The 24,332-nt window shown below is 42.0% G+C and overlaps 2 protein-coding genes across 2 annotated transcripts in view; one reads left to right on the top strand and one right to left on the bottom strand.

Moving 5' to 3' along the window:
* Positions 1-24,332, top strand: part of irak3 (interleukin-1 receptor-associated kinase 3) — a 297,236-nt gene that overhangs the window by 132,956 nt on the left and 139,948 nt on the right. The gene's annotated exons all lie outside the window — the stretch shown is intronic.
* prl2 (prolactin 2) lies at positions 13,022-18,184 on the bottom strand (the record flags this gene model as incomplete). Its single annotated transcript, XM_080756983.1, has 4 exons — positions 13,022-13,219; positions 13,893-14,072; positions 14,935-15,042; positions 17,993-18,184. The coding sequence occupies 4 exons, from the start codon at positions 18,182-18,184 to the stop codon at positions 13,022-13,024; spliced, it is 678 nt and encodes a 225-aa protein (XP_080613109.1).

Raw genomic sequence — 24,332 nt, 5'->3', positions numbered from 1 at the left:
CACAAAGGGGTGCATGAACCACAGTTTGGGAACCACGCACTGGTCTATAGGTCACTATTACTATTAGTGATTACTACTAATCACTTTGGTGATTTGTTGTATTTATTTCATAGGTACTTTGAGGTGTATCGTGGATGTTTCATTTTCTGTTCCAATGTAGTACAGTTTACGATGTAGTATTGAAGTGTAATTCTATTTCTGCCTCTTGGCCAGTTCCCACTTGTAAAAAGAGACAGTCTCAATGTGTTTTTACTGGTTAAAAAATATAAAAAATAAAGTATCTTTAGTATGGGAACCTCAGACTGTTAGAGATATAGGAACAAGCTCACCCAGGTAATCAACCTGGCTAGTATTGGAGACAAACAATCGCAACTTCAGGGCATATTAATACAACCGCTCCATAACCAAAAAGGAAATTCAGATTTACAATGACTCTACAAAACCGCTTCATTTGAGCTATAGTTACCATCAGGCAAAAAAGAAGGGTTACAAGACATTGTTTGTGCCATTATGTGCAGTGGACATTTTAAATCATCTTTATTATAGGCTATCTGCTGTTCCTGTTTTGTATTTTATTCATCACCATCTATCATTCACCAGTTTAAACACTAGTACACACTGTAAAAGATTCTTCTTTGGAATACAGCCTACCTCCCAGAGCATGACATTTTGCTGTGTGCTTTGACTGAGGACTCACTCGAAAACGAGAGGCTTCATTCTCAAGGGGCATATCTTCTAGAGATATTTTAAAAATAAATACATGAGTATGTGCATGATGAGTTATGTTCTGTGGATCATCATCCTGTTGATCCTACCACATATGTGCATTTTTATAAAGAGTACATTGCTATTGTAAAACGGTTGCTCAAATGGCATCTTGACTGCACTGAGCCTGGTTAAGGCCCTGGTGATGAGCTGCCTGGTCTGCTTATATCAACATTGGTTCAATGCTGACATCTACTGGTTGTTATGAGCCACAGAACACCATTAAATGAGAGCCTCTCGAACTCAAGACACAACACGTAATTTACAAGAAGTCTACACATTTTTGGCTGCCAGAAATATGCTTCTGTCATTATTTTGTTTTATTTCACATTATATTGGGAAAGGTAATTACGTCACGTCCGGTGCCATGTCCTTATTTAAGTTATTTGGTGTTGAACCAGCGATGACTCACGAGTCACAACATTGTTTGTCAAGCCTCCGTGTAGACATGAATTGTTTGAGAGAAGCGTGTCATTAACCAAGGTTTGTTTGTTGTTTCTGAACCAATGTTTTACGTTCTTTGTCAACATTTAAGGTGTATGTTTGATTTGTATATGAGTTTAATTGATGCGATTTGTTTTTGTTACAGTTTGACGCTTGTTGTTGTTCATATGGGTTTCCTGTTATTCCATTCTCTTCATTCCCCTTATGCAGCCAGTGAGGTAAATCCATGTTCATCATACAATGTATGGCATACATACATGATGTATGGCATGTAATGCATACATTGTATGCATTATATTGTCATGTTCGTTATGTTTATGTGTACTGATCGTTGTTTATTTATTGTGTTCATCAGTTTTATTGAGAGTGAGGGCTCAATAAAATCATCAGTAAACAGAAACGACTGACTCGTTCATGGAGGGATTTTTAATGCTTTAGGAAGCCATTTTTTAATTCATTCAGGTTTGTATCATCAGCCCCAAGTGTAGGACTGTTCAGATGCTTTTGCGTTTTAACTAGTAGTTTTGTATACAGTATCATGTCAAATTGTAGTGTAAAAATAATTGTTCTTTATTAGTGAACTGGGGATATTTTGTACCTTAGTTTATTTGACTTCTCGTTGCCTGGTTGAAATTCTAGAAGTATAGCACTTTGTTCATAGTGTGGCGACTGATACACAACTCAGGAGCAGAGAGTCAGGTTTGCCCATTCACTATAGCCTGGCGCGGCCACCCAATAAGTGCCATTGGCCCTTCAAGACGAACATTTGACAAGTAATGATAGATTCCACTATCTTAATGAATTATCTTTTAATCTGCCATCAATCAGTTTTAGTTTCAGACTAATGAGGACATATTGCTTATTTTACTGTCCAATGACATGAAATAGCACAAGGGTAGGGAAGGACTCCACAAAAAGACCACGCCCAAAAATGATGTGCCCTTTTCTGGAGTTTGAGCCCCTTGTACATATTACATATGTTGATCTGACCTCATCAAACCCTGTACACTCAAGACATGCTCCTTACATGGCCAGTACAGCTTAACGCTTTTATGGCTTTCTAATAAAAACTCATGAAAAGATAGCATTTAAAAGAGAATATTCAGTTACAGATTAAGCTTATGAATGAATTGACAAAAATAAGTGTCCCTTTAAGGCAGGGGTGTCCAACCGTTTTTCAAAGGGGCTATATTAGACCCAAGGGCCAACTACATAATGTACCTTCAGATTTAAAAAAATCTATTTTAACTATCAATATTTAATATCAATGGTCTTTTGGCAGGTGTGTGTGACAGACAGTTTGTTTATTATTGGAATGCAATTCTTATATGAGAAGATTTTAAGATGACCCCATGTTATTCTCCATAGAGAAACTTCCATGAACCAGGGGATGAGCGAGTGACGCCAGGACTTCGCCTTGGCGCTCTGGCCTTCATCTGCCTTTGCAATGCACATCGCCCCAGGCAGATATTAATCTGGTGAGTGTGGTACCCCAAAATAATTTGGGGTCTCAACCCCCGGTTTGGACTGCCCGTCAACTTGATCGGCAGTCCCTCTTGTTTCCTGGCTAATTCTGCTATTCAGCTATTCTACCTCCTGGGATTAGTTCCTGTACAAGTTTCTGTAAATGTCTGTCCTTTTAGTGTTAGCCTGCAGATTGTCATCTAATTTGCTGTTCAGTGTTTCTAAATTCTGTGTTTCTGTGTTTGAGAGAGTTGCTGTTTCCACTGTCAGCCTGACAGGTACACAAAAGTAACAAGTAACATGTTGTTCAAGTAATTACAACTTACAATGTGAGCTTGTAGATGTGCTATGTTATCTGCTATCTGTCAGTTTTGGACAAATTCAGAAAATTGACTTCGTAAATTGTCATTTAGAATACTTGAGTATTATTTGAGCACAGCTTTGTATACTTTGCCTGAGGGGGGGGCTCCAGTCTACTAGAGGAAAGGCCAAAATTGTCATAGTTCACAGCAAAAGCCATGGCATTTGCAACAGCGACATTTTTCCCCCCTTTTTTCTTCTTTTCCTCCTTTTTTTGATATGATGATCCCTGTCACCATGCATGTTTTAAATGCATTTCTATAATGATAAAGGATTGATTATTATTATTATTATTTCAAACTTTTTCACCACCCGAAGTGCCTATGGTCCCCATTTGTATGTTTTTTAAGGGGCGAAGCCGGAAGGGCCTATGGCCCCTTATTGGCGGCTGTGGCTCAGGAGGTAGAGCAGGTCGTCCAATGATCTGTGGTTTGGTGGTTCAAATCCCGGCTCCTCCTGTCCACATGTCTAGGTGTCCTTGGGCAAGACACTGAACCCCACCTTGCCTCCAGTGGTTGCCACCACTAGTGTGTGAATAATGTGGGAAGTGAGGACGCTGGCGTTGACTATTCGCCGCTTCACCTCCCAATGTATGAATGAATGGACCATTGTAAAGCACTTTGAATAAGCACGTAGTGCATAGAAAAGCGCTATAAAAATGCAATACATTATGGTTATTGATCCATTTGTTTGCCTGTCTGTCTTCTTCTTCTTCTTCTTCTTCTGCCAAAAATTGCAGTTCTGGCTTAACCTTGCAGTTGGTTTACGCAAAATCTTTTAACAGGCATAGCTCATGGACCGCTTGACCATCAGCAATAGAACTGTGATACGCATATGCGTCTCCTCATGCCGAACACTTTTGAACATGCAGGCATAACTAATGCCTTTGTAGCATTGCGCGGAAGTGGGGATTGAACCCGGGCCACCACTCGCCAGACCAACGCGAAACCTGTCCGATTGGCAGGGCTGTTGCGGGCTGGGTCTTGGCTGGGGGCTACAATCACCCCCCCGAGTCTTTGAAGCGCGTCCTCACGCTTCTCACTTCACACCGCGGACCACCGCACACGATGTCCCTCATGCGAAGACATCACGCTCCACGTCCTGCCAACTACGCCAGATTATAGCAATTGCGCGGAAGCGGGATTGAACCCGGGGCTCAGCCCTATTGGCAGGACTGGTTGAGCTTTTGTCTGGTGGGTTCAATCCCCGCTTTCCGCGCAATGCTACAATCTGCTACACCTTGTTTGGCCAAAAGCCATGCACCTTGTTTACACATGCAGAACACATCTGTCAATTTGACCAGTAAGCACCGCCCTCAGATTTTCCGCCGTTTTAAGCAGTTTGAAAAACGCTTAAACCTGATTTTTTAGCAATTTGCATGAGACGTTCTATACACAATCTATGAATATAAAAAATATAGCTGCAAACAGCGATGACCGGCACTTAGAACAGGCATAGGCCTACTGTAACTCATGCCTCGTTTGGCCAAATTACATGGAACTTGTTTACACACTTGCCATGACTCATGGGGAACACTGTCACTTTGTACGTGAAGAAATCAGCTATTTAAAATGCTCACTTGTTAACTGTATGGTCTTCTTTCTCTTAACTTCATTGTTCTATGTTTCTGTATTGCATATAGTTTTTTGGAGCGGTGCCTTACCACTCCAATGACTGGCCCTGTCTGTCTGTCTGTCTGTCTGTCTGTAAATAGAACTGTGGTTCTCAAAGTGTATTGGCTAAAAGGGTTGGGGCCTTAAGTTGTCATAGAAATCATGACGCACATTGTTGTAAATAGAACTGTGGTTCTCAAAGTGTATTGGCTATAATGGTTGGGGCCTTAAGTTGTCATAGAAATCATGACGCACATTCAGTGCCGTTTCTACGGGGGGGCACTAGGGGGCGCTGCCCCCCCAGATAGACTTTGTGCCCCCCCAGTCCAGAACCCTACCCCACCATTATTTTTAATGTTTTACAGGTTTAAAATATATATAATGTGTTATTTTCGTGTTCTTTGTGTTTATAATAAATTTACATTTTCTAATAATTCATAGTAATAAAAATGCAATAATAAAAAGTACACTGGCACCTAGTCGGATTCGTTTTGATGCAGCGCACCAAAAGCTACGTCATTACCTGTGTTGCCACGCAGGGCGGGTCAATTCAAATATTTTCAGACTTCAGTCACAGTGAAAACAAACCCAAACCGGTAAAATTGAATCATGGATATTAGGAACTGGCTCAAAGCCAAAACACCAAACTCTATAAACCCACCAGCACCTTCAGAAAGGCAGACTGATGACGATACTGAAACCACCGCCATGTCGCCTGTTGTTGTTAATATTGCGGGGAGTCGTTCGAGCACCGAGCACTACTAAATGCGCAACGAAATTCGGTCGTCGGATCACATTACTGGGGGTTCGCGAGTGTCGGACTCGGATAGCATTATTCCAGTGAGGCAGAGGGCTGCTGTAGCAACTTCCACAGCATGCTTCTCCAGGTTCTTGGTTCTGGCACACCGTCACCGAATCAGGTAAAACGGGACAAATACCCAAGTAGCCTTTCTAATGGCAAAAAACGCTCGTTTATGAGTGCATGGTTTCAGGGCAGGGACTGGCTGGAGACATATGTTGCATTTTGTTTCCCATGCAGGAAATTCCGTGCAGCATGTAATGGCAATGTTGAGACTACATTCACGTTGAAATAATTTCGTAATTGGAAGCATGCAACAGAATCAAACAAAGGCTTAATATAAGCATGTGCTCTCTAAAGAGCATTTGACGTGTGCCGACATTTGGAGCGAGGGAGACAGACGCGCAGATCCCCCCCCCCCCCCCCCCCCTTTGCCTCCCGACATAAATACACTATATAGACTTGTTGTTTTTGGTTGGTGCATAAACTTTTACTCATATTCCCCTACCGTGGAGATGGCGACATATAAAAGACACTATAAGCCTAAATGCTCAACTATTTGTTGGTGATTAATGGTTGGTGCATAGGCTATAGTCTTTTTTTTCTACTTTCCTCCCGCCGTGGAGATGCTCATTGTGTTCATTGTGTTGTTGGTGCGATGCGATCGTGTTTCCACATGACAGTATATAGGCTATGTTTGTTTGTTTGTTCTGTTGGCTACAATAATTAGGCTATATTATTTGTTCTGGTGTATAATTGGAACCTATACTTGTAGCCCTTCTCCAAGCCTTTTGTGTTGTTTTATTGTATAGGCCTATGTGAGAGCTTAATTGCTATATATGGGTGTGAACTTGAAAAAGCAAGTGCCCCCCTTGGAAATATGAATGCCCCCCTGCTGATTATTCCCTGGATACGGCACTGCGCACATTGTTGTATGAGTCAGGGGATTTGTGATGCTATGACACAGTGACCTCAGCAGAACACGTTTGTAGGCTATCTTGCGTCATGACCCACATTTTACACTTGGGGTTGGAGGGAGTTTGAGTTGTCTAAATATAGTCTACCCCATTTGTAACACTTATGAAGCTGTAAATAGTCGATCTACAAGCTTAACAACGTGCCGCGTTGTGTGGCACGTTGGGCTCGTATCGGGCTATTTTCAGTGTGTTTCACTCAATGTCTGAATGAATGTTTGAAATAGGGTCGTAGCTCCTCACTGGCTGCACCAATCGCTCCGACTTTTCACACAGGCATTGACCATAATATTATTGATTATTAATTAATTAATTAGTGCATTAAAGGTAGTGTAGACAAGTTTCCAGCCAAAATTTAAAATATATATGAATGTATGTTGTTGGCCTTTTTCCCCTCTATCTTTCCCTTTATTATGATGCTGAGGTGTTCTCCTGCAACAGCACACTCTCCCTTTGGCCCCCTCTGGCTGAATGCACTGTTTATATCCACTACAGTTTACTACTCGGGACGTCGGAGGGGATTTTAGCCAAGCCAATTGCAGCGCGAGGCTGTGACTGTGTGTTCAACCCCAGCAGTATTATAATGAAAACGCGATGCGATTTCATTGCAAGTTTAATATTATCCCCATATCTTAGTTTCACCATTGTTCATGTGAAATAGTATGTTTATGATTTAATATGTAAGCCTATTGAAATTATGAGAATCGCTATGTATAGCGCATGGTTGGGTGGTCCGGCCGGCTTGAAGCTTGCATTCAACCCGTGCTCGCCAACGGTGACAAGCCGTCGCGGATCATCATAGCGATTTTTCTTCATTGCAATGAATAACCATGGACAAAGTAGTTCACATGAACGATGAACGCATTTGAGGGTCAATATGTTTTATATGCACGATTACAAATAAAAGATAATTGAATTGAGAGCCAGTGAGTCTCCTCCACTACTAGGGGCCTACATTTCCCAAGGCGTCTGTGCCATTGAGCCAACCACACCATTTCCTGTACTACTTGTGGGTCCATGTGTTCGGTTATACATACCAACAGTCCTACAGTCATGAGTCCGAGACTCTACCCAAAACCCTCACCTAACCCTAACCGCACACGATATTTAACCCGCCACGGGTTACTTTTAACCCACAGCACATGTCGGGAGCCACGCATGATTTTAAACCCGCAGCACGGGTTACTTTCAGTAAAAGTAACCTGTGTTACTTTAGTCCGACGGTATTGTCGGACTATGGTTAGACAAGTCATTAGTCCTACAACCTATCTCAAACCCTCACCCTAACCCTAACCTCCCACGGGGCAGCACACCTAAACCTAACCTTAACCCTCTCCCAACCCTTAACGCACCCCTCACCAACATGAATCTGATCGTCTTAATGCACCGCTCACCGACCTTAATCCAGTCGTCTTAATGCACCTATGTCTAACCAATGCTATGTCTAACCAAAGTATGCCTCCCACCCCACGGGCAAGTGCCTGTGACACCAGACTGATTGATTACACTTACACCTCAAAATACATACATCAATAATAGGATAATATTACCGTACAGTACCCACACTGTACATCATTTGGTGTTCATATATTTGAACGGGTAAGGACTATAGTATCCTTAGCCTGATGCATTTATCAAGAATTGTCCTCAAACGCTACTTTACTAGACATCTGTTCGGCGCAAGTATAGTAGGAATGCACAGCACGAAGCACACGCGCACGCAGTCGCACACATGCATGAACACACGCAGGCACACTCGTGATTGTTGAACAGAACAAAAGTGGTGTGTCACTGCTGTCGTCATTTGCTTTGTCGTGAATTGCCACAGGCTTGTTTTGGAAGAACAGATCAGTAGTTGAATACGACGGTACAAAGGGCATCAATGTGAAAAGGAAAAAAAAGTGACGGAGCTGATTTCTTTACAGGCCCTCAGTCGCTGGAGGAAAAAGTCAAGTGAAGACCTGCGAGGGCGGCTGTAGCTCAGGAGGTAGAGCAGGTTGCCCAATGATCCCTGGGTCGGCGGTTTGAGTCCTCCTGTCCACATGTCAAAGTGACCTTGGGCAAGACACTGAAGCCTACATTGCCTCCGAATGCTCCAATGAGTCGGTTGGTGTAAGCTTGCCACCATTGGTGTGTGAATGTGAGAAGTGAGGATGCTGGCATCGACTGTTTGCCGCACTTGGAAAAGCGCTATAAACATTATAATGTACTACACTGGTCAGTGTTGCCAGAGTTTGTGAGGGAAATAAGCAACCAGGCCTATGAAAACGAGCCCAAAAGAAGCAACTATTAGGTCACATGAAGGCTTTAAACCTATTCTTTATATATTGGCCATTTGGCTATTTGAAACGCCATGCCACACGTTGTGAGCTTGTTGTTCTGTTATATATATATTTTTTTAAGTCTTGAAATTAAATGTGGAATAATCTGGTAGGGGCTCCCTGCCACAAAACATTTTTGTCAGAGGAAACCTGACCTAATGAATGCTCATGAAATTTAAGCGACCATTGAGCGACCTCGTCTGCCTCCTCTGCCTATAAGCCAATGGGTTTGTATGATTCCCTGCCTCCTAAGCTATATGCCACAACAGTCAGCTGCTAATGTTTATGAGCTGCAGGGAAGCCACAACAAAACACACAGTCACGTGCACTGGCCATCTACACGTATGGAGGAGCGTGTCTTGAGTGTACAGATCAACATATGGAATGTCAGAGCTCCATAAATGTTGATCTAAGGGTGGCAGAGGGCCCAGGTAAGGCCGGACCTTAAAGGGACACTTCACCCTTTTTGCAAAAAAATATATGTTAATGACGTTTAGGAGCTTTAGAACACTTTCCTGGGGGTCTTTATGTGTGTAATATGTGGTTTTAGATATTTTAGATTGTAGCAGTGAGCCTGTTGTCTCTGATGTCATGGACACTGGGCTCACTTCCTTCCTGGACTACATGTTGTCTCAGTAAGACAGCTCTCCCCCCTATCCACAAGGTGGAGCAGTGCACCAAAGAATTATGGGAATTGTAGTCCAGGAAGGTAGTGAGACCAGTGTCCATGACATCAAAGACAACAGGCTCACTGCTACAATCTAAAATATCTAAAACCACATATTACACACATAAAAACCCCCAGGAAAGTGATCTAAAGCTTCTAAACGTCATTAACATATATTTCTTTGCAAAAAGGGTGAAGTGTCCCTTTAATTTTCGTCAGGGTTTGCAGCAGACTGCTGGAGAAGCTCTCGGACTGCCCGGCCCGAGTGCTGTTGCTTTGGCATGGGATCAACTTTGACCAAGAAAAGCACAATGAAAAACGGATATGGACAAGGGTTCATTGCCATGGCCAGGGTTCATGGCCATATATAGCGTGTCTTGAGGACGTGATATCACAGTGTGTGACCATATATGGTCACCATATATGGTCAGTCGCTGTATAATGTGGTTTTCCTAGCAGCAGACATCACAGCTGTATATATATGTGGCCTTTACACGTTCACGACAAAAGTCATCTCAGTGCAACAGGCCATTTGAGGACAGATGCATTTCCACACACGGGTTTGCTCGTGCGCGCACTGTCTTGAGCAGATGCGTTTCCACGAACAGGTTTGCTCGTGTGCACCGTCTTGAGCATGTAGGTCATACCTCTCTAAACATGACGTTATGAGAACCGAGTTGATAAAAGGTATGAATGCTCCTTTGTCCGATCAGATCATTGCTTGTGCGCCTCTAAACTTTATCTCTTACTCAACCAGATAACAAGAATAGGGAGGTGTGCTTGTTAGTTTTTGCAGGCTGACGGACTCTGTTCTCATCTGCCTCCTACCTTTTCACTATTTTGTAAATTAATTTTATTCTTGAATAAACCTATTTTTTATACTTAATTTAATGTCATTTACGATGGCCTCCCGTGTTATTGATTAGCCAATAATATCCGTTGTCTGTGTTTTTCCTGTCACTCTGTGGGGTAAGTTTAGTTTGATTTAACAACTTAATTCTTAGTGACAGCCTGCCAGTATGGGGAGGAAGACAGCGAGGCATGGGGATCCGGGCATGCCCTGATCCGCAAGTACAGGAATAGTTATTTTTGATTATGATGATAGTACCTTGCCACCTCTCTCAATCCTTCCATGGATGGCGAAAGGGAGGACAGGCTGGAGAGGCTTGCTTACTGTGCCAGACCAAAGAGGTCAAAGTGGCTATATTTCAACGTCTCAGTGGAGCCGGTTGAAGTACATTGGCCACGCATGTATACTGTATTCTTACATTTAACCCCTTGCGTCCCGGTACTCTATACGGGTTTATGCAGGCGGAACAATGTGAGAATTGTATGCTATGAACCGACCAGTCTGAGGCGCCTTATCTCTCCACAACGAGAGAGGGGCAGTGCTCCGACTCCCAAGTTGAAAAGCAGCTATAAATCTCTGCCTCATAAGAGCCATAGATTTAAAAGCGTGTGTATAGTTCCCCTGTATCCCCATTCCCTGCGCTTTATACGAAGCGAGCTGGGGACGAGTGTGGGAGGTATAGGATTTTTCGATGCTTGCTTTGATGCCCGCGTTGGGACTCTAAACTTTAAACACTGCCTAAACTTGTGATTTGAGCGTGCAGAGCTCTGGTTTGAGCGATAGTGTTTTGTAGACACAGAGAGGATATGTTGAAGGTTTTAACCCCTTTTGGACTGAATTCATTTCTAATGATGAAAAAAGATAATTTATTTGTGTTTCTGCCATCAATCAGTTGCTGTATTTAGTTGAGATAAGTTTCAATTTAGCACAAACAATAGATGTAAATGTAGGTATGTGCCAAATTTGGCACATTAGGCTATTGCATTAGGGTTATTACACTATTTTCACTATTACACTATTATACTACTTATACTATTACACGTATTACACTAGTACACTTATTTCACTTATTATACTTAATACACTATTAGACTATTACAAAATTAGACTTATTACACTATTTCACTATTACACGTATTACACTATTACACTATTACAAAATTAGACTTATTCCACTATTTCACTATTCCACTATTACAGTTACTATACTATCTCTATGATGTGATGTCCTAGTGCCTGATGGGTCAAATTTGTCCCAAACAGACAGTAGTCCTAGTGCCTGATGGGCCAAATTTGTCCCAAACAGACATTGCCAAATATCTACAAAAGTACGGTCAAATGTAATCTACTTCAATATTTCTATAGTTTAATCATCGAGTTAGCTGGCGTGCATTTTTATTTTAGCACAACTAATCGCAGATTTGGGCAGTAAGTCGTACACTGGCAGCCTAGAGCCTGCATGTGCTGTCATCTCCACTTCCTGCTTTTTGAATTGAATGTAATTTATTCTCCAAACCACTTGATGGCGCCAAAGTGCTTCCAGTCCTACCTTGGCCAAAACTGACCCACTAGGCATTGACAGCCTTCTGTTTCTACATCGCCTATATTTGGCCATTAACTGGTATGTGGTATGTAATGGGTTTATCTTTTGAAGAGATGTTTTGAACACCTTAGCTTCTATAGTGAATTGTAGCAAAGCTATTTTGAGAAGAGAAGACGGTGAAAGTCCTGGCATACTGGGCTACTATACTGCTTAGCAAACAGGAGTAGACCAGTGCCCAGGGTGATGAGAGCCAACTCTCTTTTGTAGAGTTGGTAACATAGGAGACAGGAAACAGGCGATCGTTGATCAAAATACAATTCTTCTACATTCTCTCTAAATCTGTAGACTTCTTGTAATTAAGTAATGCAGATTTTTAACAATAATTTAACTATAGTTCTTTAACTCTCAAGAGTTAAAGATCTATAAGGGTCCTTTTCGTTACAAACGCTCCATCACTTAGCTGGGGAGCGACTGGAACCCCCTCAAGGACCACTGGTTGAAAACCACGGTTTTAGTTCATTAGTTGAAGTTATTATTATTAAATTATTATTAAAACCTTCCTTTCATCAAAACAAATTGAGAAGTAATCTCCAGTCGAATTGTTAAATCACAGTTTATCCGTTTATTATTTATTCATTTATTTACATACATTTTTTTGTCTATTAAATTCATGAGTTATTTCTTTCGTGTGTAAAGCACGTTGAATTACATTGCATGTATGAAAGGTACTATATAAATAAATATGTATAGTATATACTGTATATAACATCACCTGAAGTTCAAAAAGGAGTAGGAAGAAGTAAAAACGTATTTACTCCTACCCCCTTCTTAAATATTCACCATCTCTATAAGTAATTACATTAATCATATAATCCAAGTGTTACTGCATCCATATATTTACTTAATATATATATATATATATATATATATACTGTTTATATACACACACACACACACACACACACACACACACACACACACACACACACACACACACACACACACACACACACACACACACACACACACACACATACATACGTACATGCAAGAACAATAATTAAGTAAGCAAGTAATACATAGCCAGAGACAATCAATGTGCCTCATCCTCCACTCTGTAATAGTTCCAATAGTTGCATCCATCCATCCATGCATCCATCCATCCATCCATCCATCCATTCATCCTTTTTTTCTGGGAGGGAGGGAGGGTTCTTTTGCCTTTCAGCATCCGTGCTCTGGGACTATGCGACACTTGAGGATCTTCAGGTAGTTTTGCACCTTGTCCGAGTCGCGGCGGAAGCAGTAGAGGAGGTCATAGTCGTTCATGAGGCGCCACTCGCCGTTGTTGGACAAGGGGACCAGAGCACCGGGAGCCACCAGGCTGTTCTCTGAGTTTCCAAGAATTCCCAGGTTCTGCATCTGTGGGAAAGACAATCTGTCATTTACACAGGGTAGGAAACAAAGCTGATGTTAAACAATGGCACGTAATTTAGGCTACAGGTGCACTCAAATCTTGGAGCAAACTACGTTTAAATATTTGTTAACTTTGTAAACATAAATGCATTTTTGCTTTTATGTATACTGTCATTCCATAAGCGTAACTCTCTCCCTTTCATTCTCAATTTCTATACTCACTGAGTTGACTAAGTTTCAGTGCTTCAGCAAGAGAAAACAATACATCTTTCATAGTTTAACAGTCCACTTAGATTTGTCTTCTCAAAGTATTCTTCTCAAAAATCCTTTGCCTGTACTTTTTGTGGTAAAAGCGTTCAAACGTTTTCCTGCCTTGATCTTCTTACCCTCCCCCCTCTCTTTTTCCCTTCATTTGTTTTTCTTGGAACATTGACACGATGGGAACTATGCACAAAACGATGGGAACTATGCACAAAACGATGTGAACTATGCACAAAACGAATTTCACCCACGTTCTTTTACCTGTAAAACAGTAAAGCTGATTCTGATACTTCACTATAGAAGGCAGCAAATTTAGAGACTCAATATTATTGCGGTTGGTAGTCAGCTCTAGGCTAGTCCGCCGCCACACCCCATACACTTCCATGTTCATATATAAAGCCTGAGACCCATGAAGTACCTTTTTGGCCACCTTCTCCACACCCCTGCGTAACTCGTGCACCATGTCGCTCATCTCCAGGGCCTTGTCGGAGCTGAAGGTGTTGGAGTTGTCCTGGTGGGCCATGTTCTGGTGCAGGTGCCACAGAGGATCCCTCCATGCCACGAGTAGCCGTAGAATAACCTCCGTCAGCTCTCCTCTCTGTGGGGAAGCCCGTACAGAAACAGTGTTCATTTCACGTCGATCACCTTTTTTCTCCGATGAGAACTAAATAAAAACTAAGCTATGGCGACTAAAACTACGACGACTAAAAAAATAAAATAAAAACGAGGCTAAAATATTAGCGAGGGACTAGTGGAGAAGAGATCCATTAGAACTAAAAGGCAAGTCATATTATGCTTGGTTGCTCTCTGAAAATAGCAGATGTACAAGCTCACAATGTGTTGCTCTGCGACACGTGAGCTTGTAGATCGACTATTTTCAGCACGCAACCAAGTGTAAAATCGGCCATTATGCGACGCAATCAAGGCCTGCCTATAAATACATAAGTCGATTTGTGTTTGTCTTTGAGTCATTCACTTGACTCGATCCCAGACCTTCTTCTCAGTCACGTGCTTGCCTCTGGCGATGTTCGTCAGGGTTGTTGCTCTTTTTCTCTATGCAGTTTACTTTGCATGTAACCTACCAGGATCTAATCTATTTTAAACCCCTGAGCTATATAGGACATGGAATTGGGGTGACTAATGACATTTCAAATATTTGGGGCGTGTATGGATATTATGGTATCCGTTCTACAGCAGTTGGTTCCCAGCCTTTCCTGGATCAGGGCCCGCTCTCAAGACACCAGGGTTGTGGTTCTCTCAGAGCAGAGCGCGTGAGGGATAACGTACACTCTTTTGTATGCTATTGACCCGTTATGTGATATGGAAAATATCAATAAATAATCTTCGTGTTTTGGCAAATATTTGGGGGCTCATTTTGAATATCCGTTCGGTCCACCAGTGGGGCCCCCGTCGGCCCCACGCACAGGTTGGGAACGGGCTGTTCTCTACAGTGCACTCACCGCCAGTCTCTGGGCGTTTTCTTTGCCGTTGGGCGTTAGGATGGTGGAGGTGTGACAGGGACGGTTGACCCGGTGGATGTGGTTCTTGCTGGGCAGGAAGAACTGCTCCTGAGAGACAGGAAGGGGCAGCACGGAGATCAAACACATGTCACATCATGTGAAGGAAGGAAATAAGGGTACAGGTTAGAGCTCACAAGAATGCTGAATGCCATGAGTGTAGCACTCCACTCCACTATTCTACTGCTTTGCTACTGAAAACTGTCAGGGAATATGATCAGAATAATGTAAAATCTGGGAATACATTTCTTACTAAGAATTTTCTTCTCCAATGTGTTTGTAAAGGTGTCTACTAACATATCCCACATTGGTTTCTATTCAACCACCCTAGGGGAATTTTCTGCTGAAGGTTGGCGTACCATCAACAACCAATATAAAGCAACCTTTTCAAATTTTCATTATGCTTCAAGTAGCTTCATGTGACGTGTCAAACTAGGGGGTTTTCATGATTCGTGAAGCATTAGTTTTGCACGAAAAAGACTCCTTGGGCTTAAAGCGGCCATAGCCGTCATCACAAATGTGATGAGGTCAGCACATTTGGACACATTTGGGCAAGTGGCTATGGCCGTTTTTAGCCCAAGGAGTGTTTTTCGTGCCAAAAAAGGAAAATATATCTTAAAGCAAAGAGAATGCATACAAATGAAGTAACTACCATTAACATAAGGTTAAATAGTAAAGAATACAAAAAAGAGCTGAAAGAGCAGAAAGAATATAGAAACTCGTTTAATAAGGAGCTGCTGACTATATAAAGTCTAAAAACCCAAAGCTTTTCTGGAAGATGCTTAGTGGCCCCGGGCAGAAATAAGGAGCAATGCCCAATCCCACCAGAAGAGTTCTATGAACACTTCAAGAGTCTTTCTGACTGGGATGTGCAAACGAGTCAGATGCCAGAGGTTGATTTTGAAACACTCACCCATGACGACAGTGCTATCCACACTTTTCCTGGGCTGTGTGTGCTCCAGTTCCTGTCAATTTGATCCAATGAAAGCCAATGAAACTGGTCAGATGACCAATGATATCCAATGAAATCAACAGGAACTGGAGCACACACAGCCCAGGAAAAGTGTGGATAGTCTAAATGCTAGATTTAACAGATCAGGAAATTAAGGGGGTTATTTCAAAATTCGAATCGGGCAAGGCAGCAGGCATCATACATTTATGGATATAGCAATGAATATGTATAAAAAACGTTAAATCGTGTGTTTTTGTTAATGGCATGAAATCAGATTTCTTTGTAAATTTAGCCGGAGTAAGACAGGGGGAAAATCTGTTCTCATTGTTTATCAATGACCTGGAGGATTACCTTATTCACAATGGCTGCCAGTCTATTAATTATGACGGCCCACTTATCTATTTCCAGCTTTTGGTATTATTATACGCGGATGACACAATTGTCATGTCAAATACAAAGGAGGGATTGCAGAAGGCAATAGACCTGATGTGTGGTTTCTGTGAAAAATGGAAATTTGAAAATCAATAGTGAAAAAACAAAGGTCACAGTCTTTGGATGTATAGAAAAGCTGATATCAGCAAATTAAAGTTTGTTTGTAATGGAGTCAACCTAGAGATTGTCCATAGTTTCAAATACCTTGGAGTTATTATGAATTATAATGGATGATTTAAGATTGCTATCGAAGAATTACACAAGCAGGCCTCACGTGCCATGTACTCCCTCCTTGGTAAATGTAGATCATTTGATTCACCAGTAAATGTTGCACTAGATCTTTTCGACAAATTGGTCTCACCAGTCATGCTGTACACAATCTGGGGGTTCGAAAAAAATAGAAAAAACTAGAAAAATTACATCTTAAATTTCTCAAGTATATCCTAAAAGTTAAAACAACTACCTGTAGTAATATGGTGGTGTATGGTGAGCTGGGGAGGTACCCAATTTGTATCGCTGTTAAAAAGAGATATCGGGTACTGGACCAGGTTGATCGAAGGAAAAGAGTAAACTGAGTCGAATAATGTACGACTGTCTGCTTAACTTGTTCCTACACTTTGGGTTGCACAGGTGAAGACAATACTGGATGACTGTGGTATGTATTTCTTGGTTGGCCCAGAAATGTAATAACATTGACTGGTTGAAGCGAACTGTCGAACAAAGGTTGAAAGACCAGTTTTTGCAAAAGTGGCAAAGTGAACTCAATAGTATGACATCATGTGACATCTATGTTGAATACAGACAAGAGTTCAAATTAGAAAAATACCTTTTATGTGAAAACCGTAAGTATAGACAGGCTATTTGCAACTTTAGGCTGAACAACACAAGAATTCCAAAGGTCATCGGTAGATATAAAGGACTGGAAAGAAGTCAGAGGATTTGTAACCTATGAAGCCAGAATTGGAGATGCATACCATGTTTTGTTGGAATGTAAGAATACTAGCATTATGAATTTCAGGCAAAAATACCTGCCAAATTATTTTTTTTACCCACCCTTCTATGTTTAAATTAATTGCATTACTAAAATCTGAAAAACAAAAAGTAATCTCTAAATTGGGTGCTTTTCTGAAAAATGTTCCACTGTACAAATAGGGAAAGCCTTCCGATATATCTATGTATATCGTGTAATGTATTGTATACTTTTGATTGTAAACTTTTATGTTAAATAAATGATGACATTTAGAACATTTTGCCATATTGGTTGTTGATGGTACCCCAACTTTCAGCAGCTGAAATGTATTCCCAGATTTGATTAATATCATCTGACTAAAAAGTGTCCAGCAGAGGAACTCTATTCAGGGTCCTAATATAAGTAACATCAAATGCCCCCCTTTCTCACTGACAAGGTTTTGGTGGGGTACAGTAGGTGATATTTGCAGTAAAAGTTTAAAGGAGTATATATTCTGATAGTAATCTTTGCAAAGAACGTCTCTCCAGCTCCAGACGGGAACCCCTTTTGGGGATTCTTGTCACTATCCACAGTACAGTATATATAGCGACATTCGGCCTCACAGTCCCTAAATGGGTTAATAAACAGAAAAATAGAGAGAGACTCACGAAGTGGGAGTGCAGGTCGCTGGAGATGCTGTGCATCCTGGCTGAGTGCTGGATGACCCGGTCAAACATGTCCGCCAACGACGGCGTGGGACAGCCGCTCGGTCCGCCGTGCAGGGCACAGATCGGGGTCGGGCTCACCAGACCGATCCTACCGCTGTGAAGCAACACACACAGCAGCAGCCCGGCCAACATGCATGGGAACACTGAGGAGGAGACGAGGGAGAGAGAGAGAAAGAGAGAGAGAGAGAGGTGCAGCATTAGATACAGCGCCCAGCCAACATGGGGGAAGACGGGGCAAGTTAAAATACAAAATAAAGTAGGGTACGGCATGCTACAGTGAGCTTCATACGAAGATGGGAGTAAGTATCGAAAAGAGCAATCCCATCCCCAAAGAAGCCTAAAAAAAAGAAGAAGAGGGTGATCGGGGATAAATGCTATCTCTCCCTCATCTCAGAGTCAGATGTGGTCCCTATAGAGTAGACTCCCTACCCGGTCTGAAGTGTCTGGACATTCTGTGGAGCTTCCGAGGATCTCTTCTGTCAAAAAAGCAGGATGTGGAAGACGTCAGAACTTCTCTTTTGCCAGGAGGTGGAATATGTCAGATCTTCTCTTTGTTTCCGCTGTGAGTTTCGCATCCAGTCAAAAAGCAGGAGGTGGAAGACGTACGTCGGCACTTCTCTTGCAGGAGGTGGAATATGTTTCTGCTGTGAGTTCAGATCTTCTCTTGCTTCTGCTGTGAGTTCGCATCCATTTAATACCCATAGAGAGGGATGGAGGGAGCGAGAGAGAGAGGGAGAGGGAGGGGGAGAGAGAGAGAGAGAGAGAGAGAGAGAGAGGTGGGTGGATTACTGAGAAACGATGACAACCTTTTTATTTTTTCCCCCATCATATTTTCTTTTTATAGATCATTGTTACTTACAGTATTGCAATATGCCTTTACCCCCAAAGGTCATCAGAGTCACAGTGAAGTGGGCTGACTGTACACACGTGATCGTTCCTCTCCTGTTCTTTAGGTTGCTGTAGTGATGTGTTATGCATGTCAGTTGAGAGAGACCTCCACATGTACTAGTCATGTACATGTACAGACCACAGGAACTATAAATCATCAGCTAATTTCACTGATTCCATATAAGTTTTCCTACAGTAATATACACAACAATTATGATCCATTTCACAGTAGTTGTGCGTGTAATCTTGTACCGTGTGCAAAAAATAATTTGGTAAAATGTGCACTTTTAGAAGGACGTAAGAATGGCTACTAATTCTAGCCGGAAAGCTCACACTGCTCCATGGTTCCTTACATTGGAGATTCACGATATTTGAAATCAATAAACTCCAGATATACATATGGATTAGGCCTATAACTTACCCGCAGATTCTTTTAATGATTTATTTAATTCTCAGATCCATTGTTACATTGATTGATTGCTTGCTTGCTGTCTTTCTATCTGCACATGGGTTACAGATGCCCAGTGTAGGATGTAACAGACTTACCACCTCACTGAGTTACAGATGCCCAGTGTAGGATGTAACAGACTTACCACCTCACTGAGTTACAGATGCCCAGTGTAGGATGTAACAGACTTACCACCTCACTGAGTTACAGATGCCCAGTGTAGGATGTAACAGACTTACCACCTCACTGAGTTACAGATGCCCAGTGTAGGATGTAACAGACTTACCACCTCACTGAGTTACAGATGCCCAGTGTAGGATGTAACAGACTTACCACCTCACTGAGTTACAGATGCCCAGTGTAGGATGTAACAGACTTACCACCTCACTGAGTTACAGATGCCCAGTGTAGGATGTAACAGACTTACCACCTCACTGAGTTACAGATGCCCAGTGTAGGATGTAACAGTCTTACCACCTCACTGAGTTACAGATGCCCAGTGTAGGATGTAACAGACTTACCACCTCACTGAGTTACAGATGCCCAGTTTAGGATGTAACAGACTTACCACCTCACTGAGTTACAGATGCCCAGTGTAGGATGTAACAGACTTACCACCTCACTGAGTTACAGATGCCCAGTGTAGGATGTAACAGTCTTACCACCTCACTGAGTTACAGATGCCCAGTGTAGGATGTAACAGACTTACCACCTCACTGAGTTACAGATGCCCAGTGTAGGATGTAACAGTCTTACCACCTCACTGAGTTACAGATGCCCAGTGTAGGATGTAACAGACTTACCACCTCACTGAGTTACAGATGCCCAGTTTAGGATGTAACAGACTTACCACCTCACTGAGTTACAGATGCCCAGTGTAGGATGTAACAGACTTACCACCTCACTGACTTCTTTCACTCTTCCTTTAATAACTTTACAACATCACAGTGCCCAGACTTTCTTTTCAAAGGGATTTTCTGTTGGTCGTCCTCAGACGAGCCCACCATCGTCGCTTCCAGTCATCCCGGTTCTCCACTTATGAACCCCTTTTTGGGTTTTTAACCTTTGAAGACGGTAACCCATTTTTGGGTTGTTGTTGCTATGTACAGCGTGCATGTGCGGCGACCAGACTCTAACCTTGTGGTCAGTGTCCGCACTGAAACTGGGAGGTCGGGGGTTCGATCCCCGGCCGGGTCATACCAAAGACTATAAAAATCGGACCCAATAAAGCAAGTCCTGACGTCACTGTCAGTAGAGGGCGCCAGTCCACAGGTTCGTGTACTTTTTATTTGCATTGAAATCGCCATAGGGGGATTTTTAGATCTCTTCATATAAGAACGGTGTTTGAAAAATATACCGATCATCCCGGCCTTTTCACTCATATGGATATGAAGCATCGACTGATGGTGGAAATGTACAAATATACCCAAAGAGTAACACAATAAGAAACGAGTCAAACAACCCAGAGACTACATTTCCGGGTAGGCGGTGGTTGCAGCTAGCCTGTCGCACAACAGAAAATGTTAATTACGTTTTTTTTAAATTATTTTGTATTGATATTTAATGTTTCGTGGTTAGTACGAGTCGAGTCACCGCCAGCTGAGTTTACGTCAACGAGGAATCTCAGGAACGCCATGTGTCGACAGCTGGGCGTGACGTATATTAGCAGCGACATTGCTTTCATATGTAGTTTCAAGGCTTTTGCGGCCAAAGTAATTCAATTTTCTCCAGAAACTGGCTGTATCAAATATGAATGGACATCATTAACGACGCACAGCCACCCCCCCTGACAGAAAGGCTGGGATGATCGGTTTATCTTTCAAACACAGTTCTTATATGAAGCGGCCTAAAATCATGGTGATTTTAATGCAATTATCTTTGCATTAAAATCAACGCAAATAAAATCAATGCAAATAAAAAAATACATTAACCTGTGTACTGGCACCCTCTACTGAAAGGGATGTCAGACTTCGGTGCTCTATGCCTCCCTGCTTGGCAGTCAGCATCAATGGGTTGGATTGAGGGTCAAATCAACTATGCACGCTGAGGCTCACCGCTCCAAGAGATGGGTCAAATGCGGAGAGCAAATTTCACTGCGGTAACGTGTATCGTACGACTTTGACAGTACGAGTATCAGTTTGGAAGTCGTTTTTTTATTTTATTTTTAGAACCGGCCTCGGGTCTTTAATGGGTTAATGTGGGACGTCCTTGTGACGTTGTGATTCATCTGAAAATACATCCAGGCCGAACGCATCTCCTGCATGTCATACTATCTTTGGACCATAACACATGAGTCACATATGCATCGCTTCACAACGACTCTATTTATGTACATATAGTGCAATATCAATAGTCTGTTGCACGCAGTCTCTCATCTTATATTGTGTTTGTTATATCCCTGTTATCGGGCAGAAACTTCCATTTGTGTTTTTCCGTAAATGAATGCCTTTATAGAGCGCCGCAGTCCCTGCCCCCTTTCAGAAAAGCGAGTGGCCCAGGAAGTGAAAGCCCCATGCATTCTGCCATCGGCACTTTTAATATAATTTATTTAAAGACGGTTACGCCGCGGACAAAGCCAATTCGGATCGTGACGAATCATGACAATGAACACAATATTTTGGGACGATCAAATCATTAGAAAGAAGAAAAGAAAGTCAGGAGACAACACTATTTGTTTTATTTTTCGTCTTATAAATTATTTGATCGGCCCAAAATATTGTGTTCATTGTCATGATTCGTCACGATCCGAATTGGCTTTGTCCGCGGCGTAACCGTCTTTAAATAAATTATATTAAAAATGCCGATGGCAGAATGCATGGGGCTTCCACTTCCTGGGCCACTCGCTTTTCTGAAAGGGGGCGGGACTGCGGCGCTCTATACTGAAATGCTTTTTAACCAGTGGTCCTTGAGGGATTTCCACGTGGTCCCCAGCTAAATGACGGAGAGTTGGTAACCAAATGGACCCTTATAGATCTTTAACTCTTGAGAGCGTGAAATGAAACCAAATGGACTGATTGGAGAATATATATATTCTCATATGTTCACATACAATGAATTCCCTTTATTTTTAAAATTTTAACATGTTCTCAAATTCCAACGCTAATAACTGACAGGTCTCTATAGGGAGTGCGCCCTGATCAAGGAGACAAGGTCAAGAGGCCCTTTGAGAGGTACGGGGCACAGATGCTGAGTGTAAATAATTCTGCTCAGCAACTTCCTTGTTTCTCAGGGTTTTACCTTATCAGGGTCGCGAGACTCGCGACTTTTGCTACATCTATCAATGGGCCAGTCAAGCTACTGGTTTCAGCCAGAACTTCAATGGCTTCATTTCCCAGTTGTTGCCAGTATCTTTGAACATATATGTCATGTTAGGGGTCCACCTTCTTTGCTGATTTTGTGGACTTTATATACAGTATACTCGTTGCATTGTGCATTTATATCATGTTGTCCCAATTCCTTCAGAGCGGTTGTGTCTTCATCATTTGTATACACATCTTAATTCTGGAATACATTTCCCATCAGACCAGACTTTTCTTTCAAGTGTGTTTTCTCATCTTGTGCACGCTCTCAATTATTGCTACACATCTGCATTACTTAACCCATTCTGACCTGAGATCAGATTCATACGAGGTTTCCACTGGACACACACTGGTCTGATTAACCCATTCTGACCTGAGATCAGATTAAAAAAAATGTCAGTCGTTCTTCGATTTTTCAAAAATAGCAGACCTACAAGCTTGTAGCGCGCCACTCGGTGGCGCGCTATGAGCTTGTAGATCTGCTGTTTTTCAATAGCTAAAGCATAACATGATGCTAACACCAAAATGGGTTCCCGTTCAGAATGGGTTAATGTACAAGAGTAACGGCTCAATAATGTAAAAGCAGAATGTGGTCATTTTGATCAATGTTTGGTGGTCCAAATGCCGTGGCTCAAATGCCAAATAAATAATGAGCCTTGACATGAAAACGGTTGAAAACCACTGCCTTACTGGATCACACTGATCCGCTGCTTTTTGCCGTTTCGTTTTATTCTTATTTTCTTTTATTTATTTTTATCCTGAAGAGTAAACTGACACGTAATTATGTTATGGAATGTTATATCCTTTCATGATACATTTTATTAATTAATTAAAATAAGAAAATGTAAGATCCTTCTATATTTGCTTTTAAATCTCTCAACGGCCTGGCCCCCCATGGCCGAACTCATACAGTGTCACAACAACCCCTCCAGAGCTCTGAGGTCTGCTGACCGGTCACTGCTGACCGGGCCAACCACCCGAACCCTCAGAACAAGAGTTGACGTGCTTTTGCGGTGGCAAGCCCCTGAGCTATGGAACAACCCCCCCCGATATTACAGCTGCTCAATCCATTGACATTTTTAAGTCCCTATACTTAAAACGCAACTTTCTTCTCTGGCTTTTAATGTTATCGGATTTTAACTTCTTTATGCATTCCTATACTGTCCATTGGTTCTTATGCTATGTTTGCTTTGCTCTGCGTGATGTCATTTGCTTTACTTTGAATCTTTTGTTTGTGAAGCACTTTGGTCAACTCTGGTTGTGTTAATATGTGCTATATGAATAAAAGGTTGATTTGATGGTCCGTCTTTGATGCCATGACTATAGACATAATGTGTACCGATTTGCGTTAATGTTTGGAGAAGATCGGTAAGAGTATAGAAAAAATGTATTTAGCAAAAACACATTGCATCCTGGTGGCCCTATAACAGGCCAGTGTAGCAATCGGACACTGTTCATGATTTGAGGCATTTCGTTCAAAACGAGGCACACTTTAGATGCCAATCTTAGCCAATCAGGATGGAATATAACAGATCCCGTCTTGATCACATGATTATGAGATTGGCATGATGTTTGGACAAAAGAAGAAAAAAAAGGGTTGGCCTCCTGGTGGCACTATAACAGGCCGATGTGAAACAATTGGGGG

Source organism: Protomyctophum bolini (assembly GCF_963924005.1).
Source record: "Protomyctophum bolini genome assembly, chromosome: 23".
Lineage (NCBI taxonomy): Eukaryota > Metazoa > Chordata > Actinopteri > Myctophiformes > Myctophidae > Protomyctophum > Protomyctophum bolini.
Note: the sequence above shows the minus strand (reverse complement) of the source record. Positions and strands in the feature narration are given on the sequence as shown.